This window comes from Monopterus albus, unplaced genomic scaffold, assembly GCF_001952655.1.
Source record: "Monopterus albus unplaced genomic scaffold, M_albus_1.0 scaffold96.1, whole genome shotgun sequence".
Taxonomy (NCBI): Eukaryota; Metazoa; Chordata; class Actinopteri; order Synbranchiformes; family Synbranchidae; genus Monopterus; species Monopterus albus.
The window spans coordinates 1,014,370-1,021,849 of NW_018127976.1; the positions used below are offsets into that span (position 1 = coordinate 1,014,370).

A 7,480-nucleotide genomic window follows, 5' to 3' on the forward strand; every position below is an offset into this window, starting at 1 on the left:
AGTAAATGTACTTAGTTATTTTCCAAAACTACTGTGTTGTTGGTGTGGACTGTAATATAAAAAGGTGTTTCTGTGAAAAATGACCTGGGAGAACTGGGAGATCCTTTGTCAGGAGCCTTACATATATAAGCTTTAGCTGTACTTTAGTATTTTGTCAGCATTGTACAGTAGCTGAATAAACCTTTGTGAAGTTAGGCCTACATTGCACTACCTGCAGTAATTTTTACAGTGCCTTGCGAAAGTATTCGGCCCCCTTGAACTTTGCGACCTTTTGCCACATTTCAGGCTTCAAACATAAAGATATAAAACTGTAATTTTTTGTGAAGAATCAACAACAAGTGGGACACAATCATGAAGTGGAACGAAATTTATTGGATATTTCAAACTTTTTTAACAAATAAAAAACTGAATAATTGGGCGTGCAAAATTATTCAGCCCCTTTACTTTCAGTGCAGCAAACTCTCTCCAGAAGTTCAGTGAGGATCTCTGAATGATCCAATGTTGACCTAAATGACTAATGATGATAAATAGAATCCACCTGTGTGTAATCAAGTCTCCGTATAAATGCACCTGCACTGTGATAGTCTCAGAGGTCTGTTTAAAGCGCAGAGAGCATCATGAAGAACAAGGAACACACCAGGCAGGTCCGAGATACTGTTGTGGAGAAGTTTAAAGCCGGATTTGGATACAAAAAGATTTCCCAAGCTTTAAACATCCCAAGGAGCACTGTGCAAGTGATAATATTGAAATGGAAGGAGTATCAGACCACTGCAAATCTACCAAGACCTGGCCGTCCCTCTAAACTTTCAGCTCATACAAGGAGAAGACTGATCAGAGATGCAGCCAAGAGGCCCATGATCACTCTGGATGAACTGCAGAGATCTACAGCTGAGGTGGGAGACTCTGTCCATAGGACAACAATCAGTCGTATACTGCACAAATCTGGCCTTTATGGAAGAGTGGCAAGAAGAAAGCCATTTCTTAAAGATATCCATAAAAAGTGTTGTTTAAAGTTTGCCACAAGCCACCTGGGAGACACACCAAACATGTGGAAGAAGGTGCTCTGGTCAGATGAAACCAAAATCGAACTTTTTGGCAACAATGCAAAACGTTATGTTTGGCGTAAAAGCAACACAGCTCATCACCCTGAACACACTATCCCCACTGTCAAACATGGTGGTGGCAGCATCATGGTTTGGGCCTGCTTTTCTTTAGCAGGGACAGGGAAGATGGTTAAACTTGATGGGAAGATGGATGGAGCCAAATACAGGACCATTCTGGAAGGCAACCTGATGGAGTCTGCAAAAGACCTGAGACTGGGACGGAGATTTGTCTTCCAACAAGACAATGATCCAAAACATAAAGCAAAATCTACATTGGAATGGTTCACAAATAAACATATCCAGGTGTTAGAATGGCCAAGTCAAAGTCCAGACCTGAATCCAATCGAGAATCTGTGGACAGAACTGAAAACTGCTGTTCACAAATGCTCTCCATCCAACCTCACTGAGCTCGAGCTGTTTTGCAAGGAGGCATGGGCAAAAATTTCAGTCTCTCGATGTGCAAAACTGATAGAGACATACCCCAAGCGATTTACAGCTGTAATCGCAGCAAAAGGTGGCGCTACAACGTATTAACTTAAGGGGGTTGAATAATTTTGCACGCCCAATTTTTCAGTTTTTTATTTGTTAAAAAAGTTTGAAATATCCAATAAATTTCGTTCCACTTCATGATTGTGTCCCACTTGTTGTTGATTCTTCACAAAAAATTACAGTTTTATATCTTTATGTTTGAAGCCTGAAATGTGGCAAAAGGTCGCAAAGTTCAAGGGGGCCGAATACTTTCGCAAGGCACTGTATTATGTTCCCTATTTATTGTATTGCTTCCAAATAGGGTTTAGTCAATTTTATGGTGTGAACAGTGTGTGAATGGGTTTATGCACAGGGAGGCAAGGCCCTCTTATATTTGGTTGATTAATTGATTTGTGGTGTTTATTTAATGGTGCCTTTTAACCTGTTGACTCTGACCATTTTATTCCTGTTCTGCACTGTATTTATTGAGTGGGGGGAAACTTCTTATAGGTAGCATTTTAGCTTTTGGGGTTAGGTTTCTTAAAACATTTTCATTGTTAAATTATACTTTGACTCAAAGTTTTATCTGTGTGAGTAACTCCAGCATCTCCGTATCTGGGGGTAGCAGCTCAGTACTGGGGAAGTTTGCATGAGTTTGACCACTGAAAATAGGAGGGGTGTTATTCTTGGGGAACTACTTAGAGTTACTATGGTCTGAGTTGCCTAGGCCTGTATATTGGCCCGGTCACACCCATAAAGAGCAACGGTCAGCAGAAGCTGTTACATGAACGATTTCCACACTGAGCTTTGCTAACAAGATTGTAAGTGTCACTGGCACTGCGCGGCGGCTCCAGATGAACATCTGAAGAAATTATATTCTGAACCTTTGTGGTGTGTTTTTATTTAAATTAATTTCATTGAAATGCACATTCTCTTGCACTCATACCTTGTGTATATATATCAAGTGATTTCACAGACAGTCCAAGCCAAAGACCAAAAATCTTTGCTGTTAGGCACAATTCAACCCTGCTTTGCTTTTGCGTAGATTTTACATTTAATACTGTAACTGAAATACCTAACTTTGGTTCATCTGTTTTGTTTTAATAATGGCGCATCTCCCTGCTCACATAATCTAAAACAAAGTTGTTTTTACAGTGTAAACACTAAAGGATTGCATTTGTTCAGTTATGACTACCTTAAAATGGGACTTTTCACAGATGTGAGGGAGTACTACTGCATATGTAAGAAAAAAACTATTTACTGGAGACACAATCACTTAAAGCTGAGGACTACAAGCCCACAATTGCAAAAAGTTAAAATGCAATGAGCTCATCAGATACAGTATCTGCAGCCCAATCCTCATCTCTGCCACAGGCTAGAGGCTCTGCATGACACTGGTGTTGCACACCTGAATCATTGCCTGGCTTGTTGATAATCAAACTGCACTGTGGGTAATGCAGGTGGCAGCTTTTGATAAAGAAAAACGACCCATAGAATAAATATAAGTTTTAGCTGTGGTTCTGCTGCACCGATTTTAATCATTGTTTCAAAGCTGTCCATTGTGAGTTTGACAGTGTTACAGGAGTGTAATGCTAAATCAGTGGAGTACTCTTTAACCTCCCTGTAACCATAGCACTTGGACAGCATTTCCCTATAAAGCCTTTTTGTGGTGACAAAATCCTGCAAAAAAATCTAAGAAATTAAAAAGGAAACCAGGAATGAAGTGAAAACAAAAAAAAAAAAGATGCAAATGTCTTGAAAACAATTCAGCATTCAGCGCAACAGCATTTCAACAGCTAAATATTTCTGAGCTTTAATTTATGGACAAAGTGTAGACAATTCTATGGACTCTGTTTATTGGCAACAAAGAAGAAGGTAAAAATAAATACATCTATAACAGGAAAAAAAATCAACTTCTGTAGTGATAGTTCACATACAGCACATTACCAGTGAATTTACTCATCTCAAACATATAAAGGAGCCATGCGAAACAAATGGGCTGGGCAAGAAAGTGTAAATACAGGTTAAAACATCTTTGTTGGCTAATCAATGGAGCATTCAAATGAAGAAAGCCATTTACAGTGATAGAACTGATTGACATTCTTTCAACCCTTTGCTTTCATTGTGTGTTATTCCTTAACAAGTACTATGTTCAATATTGTATAGTAAAATAAAAAAGCAGTCCATTTAGATGGCACAGGAACAAAAATATAACAAGGGTTACATCAAGGACTCCATTTTACCTTTTTTTTTTTACATTTAAAGAACCTGTCAAATTCTGGCATTTATACTGGATTTATACTCTACTGAGGGTATGGCAAGCTTAAAAAAAATCATCTTTATACATGGGAATGTGTACAGGCCAGAAAAATAAACACACAAATGGACCTGGATGACTTGTCTACCAAAGTATAAGATTCAACAACTTCTTCCCCAAATAAATTCAGGAAAAAAAATTGCACATTTATTTCCATAGCAAATACTATTACAAAGACTCTAGTCAATAATATCCCACACAAGAAGTCCGTTTCAGTATCACACAATGCCAAATCATAGGCAAAAATGTACATCTTCAGCTCTTATTAACCAATGTGTCGAATCTTCAGAGTACACACTTTTATGTAGAAAACTCTTCTTGCTTTTTTCCTTCTTTTATACGGAGTAATTAAAGAAAGATTAAGGCAAGATGCATCAAACAGAAATCAGAAGGCCTTAGACCAGCCTCTGCAGGTGTTCTGATTCCACTGACTATGCATCAGAAAAAGGTGCAGCCAGTGGCTCCCACTTGCTCTCTGTCTCAGGCATCTTGCACTAGCGGGAGGGGAAGAGGCGGGGGTGGAGGGTGGGGTGGGGGTGCAAGAGGTGTCCACTACCACCCCCCACCCCCCAATCCCCCGCTTTGTGTCTGCCAGAACACTCCTCTTTGGCACTTAGGCTGGCAGACTCAGCTTCTTTCCTTTCAGTACTGAAATGAGACGAGGACAGGTTTACATGAAACAACAGGCCATAAGACAGATGCACAGCAATTATAACACCAAAATAAAATACTGATGGACCTCTCGGTTCCATGAACTTTATTTATTGTTTCATATTAATATTTGCATTTAACTTCATCAAAATGAACATTTTTTCTTAGCCATTATATAGCAACTTATGCAGGTCTAGTTTTTGAAATGAGACACTGGTTCCCAACCTTTAAGTTTAGCAACACGCTTACATTTTTTTGCTCGTAAGGAATGTTTTAGAGGTGAAAAGGGTGTCAGACAGGGTAATCAGTTTGAAGTTGGAAATTTAAGGGGTAATGTTGAATGTAGTCAATGGTTATGCTCCACAAGTAGGGTGTGAGAGATACTGGAGGGAGTTAGATGAGGTGATAGAGAGTATTCCCAGAGGGGAGAGAGTGGTGATTGGGGCAGACTTCAATGGGCATGTTGGTGAGGGGAACAAAGGTGATGAGGAGGTGATGGGCAGGTTTGGTGTCAAGGGAAGGAACCTAGAAGGACAGATGGTGGTAGACTTTGCTAAGAGGACGAACATGGCTGTAGTTAACACCTATTTACAGAAGAGGGAGGAACACAGAGTTACATATAAGAATGGAGGTAGGAGTACGCATGTAGGCTACATTCTATTTAGACAAGGCAATTTGAGAGAGATTAGTGATTGCAAAGTGGTGGTAGGAGAGAGTGTAGCCAGACAGCATCAGATGGTGGTGTGTAGGATGACTCTGGTGGTCAGGAAGAAGAGAGGAAAGACAGAAAAGAAGACTAAATGGTGGAAGTTGCAAAAGGAAGAATGTTGTGAGGAATTCAGAAAGAAATTAAAACAGGCTTTGGGGCAGTCAGGAAGAACTTCCAGATGACTGGGAAACTACAGCAGAAGTGATCAGGGAGACAGGTAGGAAGGTGCTAGGTGTGTCATCTGGAAGGATGAAAGAAGACAAGGAAACGTGGTGGTGGAGCAAGGAAGTACAGGACAGCATTCAGAGGAAGAGGCTAGCTAGAAAGAAGTGGGACATAGAAAGGACTGAAGACAGTAGACAGGATTACAAGAAATTGCAGCATAGAATGAAGAGGGAGGTGGCAACGGCCAAACAGAAAGCATATGATGAGTTGTATGCCAAGTTAGACATGAGGGAAGGTGAGGACTTGTACAGATTAGCGAGATAGAGATGGGAAGGATGTGCAACAGATAAGACTGATGAAAGACAGAGATGGAAAGGTGCTAACAAGTGAGGAGAGTGTGCAGAGAAAATGGGAGGAGTATTTTGAGGAACTGATGAATGAGGGAAATAAGGGGGAGAAGAGGTGAATATTGTAGAGCAGGAAGTAGCAAAGATTAGAAAGGAGGAGGTGAGAAAAGCTCTGAGGAGAATGACGAGTGGAAAGGCTGTTGGTCCAGATGACATACCCGTGGAGGTGTGGAAGTGTCTAGGAGAGACAGCAGTGGCGTTTCTATCTAGTTTGTTCAACAGGACTTTAGAGTGAGAAGACATGCCTGAGGAATGGAGGAGAAGTGTACTAGTGCCGATCTTTAAGAACAAGGGTGATGTGCAGAGTTGTAGCAACTACAGAGGTATAAAGTTGATGAGCCACACAATGAAGGAAAGAGTAGTGGAAGCTAGGCTAAGATAGGAAGTGGATATCTGTGAGTTGCATAAAGTTAATTGGGGCAAGAGTAGAGCATGCCAAGGATAGTTAGGTGGAAACAGATGATTCGCTGTGGCGACCCCTAACAGGAACAGCCGAAAGAGGAAGAAGATGCATATAAAAATACTTAGCTATAATCAAGCTATAGTCGAACACTTTTTCCTCAAAAAAGTTTAGTGAACCTCTCTAATTGGCCTCAACATTTGCCCCTCATTGCAAATTCCAGGATCTATGAATATTCAAATATACGCGAATGTGCCTACAACACCCCCTGTGGCACTTCCTCCACACAGACCAGTGAACTCACTGTATCAGGATGGGATGCAGGATTGAAAACTGAAATGACTTAGCAGTTTGAAAGCTGAAAACTGATTTAGCAGTTTATGTTTGGGCCATTATGTAGCAAAACCGTATAAAAAAAGATAAAATGTAAGTCAAATATGCAAATGTATTTACAGTCTGGCTGAGAGTTTGGCAGTATGTTAGTATCTCTATTTTCACATTTGGACCAAAATGAACTCTAGTAACAGAAGGATCAGGATTATTAGCAGCATGGTTATTTGTTCAGCTACTTCAGTTAGAATACTAATAGTGAACCAAACATAGCGTTTTAATTTGCCCTTAATTTGCCATTAATACCAGTGTTTCTACTACCATCCCATAATGTTTGATAATAACATTATCTTTTCATTTTTTCAGATGATCCAAAATGTAATCTAGTAAAGTTAAGAGAAAGTCAAGAGGTCGCCTTGCTGTATTAGCAGTAGGATAACCTTCAGCATACAGGCTAACAGTTAGTCTTACCATTGAGCTAAATGTAACTGTTAGTAATCCATTCCAACTAGGGTTGCAGCGGTATTTCGTTTTTATGGTAAACCATGGTATGAAAATTGATGGTGATTATACCATGCACATTTGCTTATTACCAGTAATGAAGAAAAAAAATGCAATGCAAGCGCATGTGACCAGGGGCCCGTTTCAAGAAGGAGGTTTAACAAACTCAGAGTTCAAACCTGAACTCTGAGTTGACTTACACAGAGTTGGAAAACTTGGAGTTTTCAGTTTCAGAACAGCTGAAAAGAGTTGGTTTAATCAACTCTGAGTAGTTTGACCCAGAGTTAGGCGCGTGCCACGCGACTATAAAAAGCCCTGAACAATGGAGTGAAGACACTATGAGTCACCATGGCAACAGGACCAAGCCAAAATAGGTCTGCGTTTTTCCCCAACAGAAATGGATGTGCTACTACAAGCATATAGTGACTA

General features: G+C 40.1%; 1 protein-coding gene across 1 annotated transcript in view; it reads right to left on the minus strand.

Annotated features, from left to right (window-relative positions):
* Positions 1-3,330: 3,330 nt before the first annotated feature.
* LOC109965145 (ER lumen protein-retaining receptor 2) overlaps positions 3,331-7,480 on the minus strand; it is a 47,570-nt gene continuing 43,420 nt past the window's right edge. Inside the window, exon 5 of the mRNA XM_020608941.1 lies at positions 3,331-4,536. Within this exon, the coding sequence (XP_020464597.1) occupies positions 4,502-4,536 (35 nt within the window). The 3' untranslated portion in view covers positions 3,331-4,501. The remainder of the gene's footprint in view (positions 4,537-7,480) is intronic.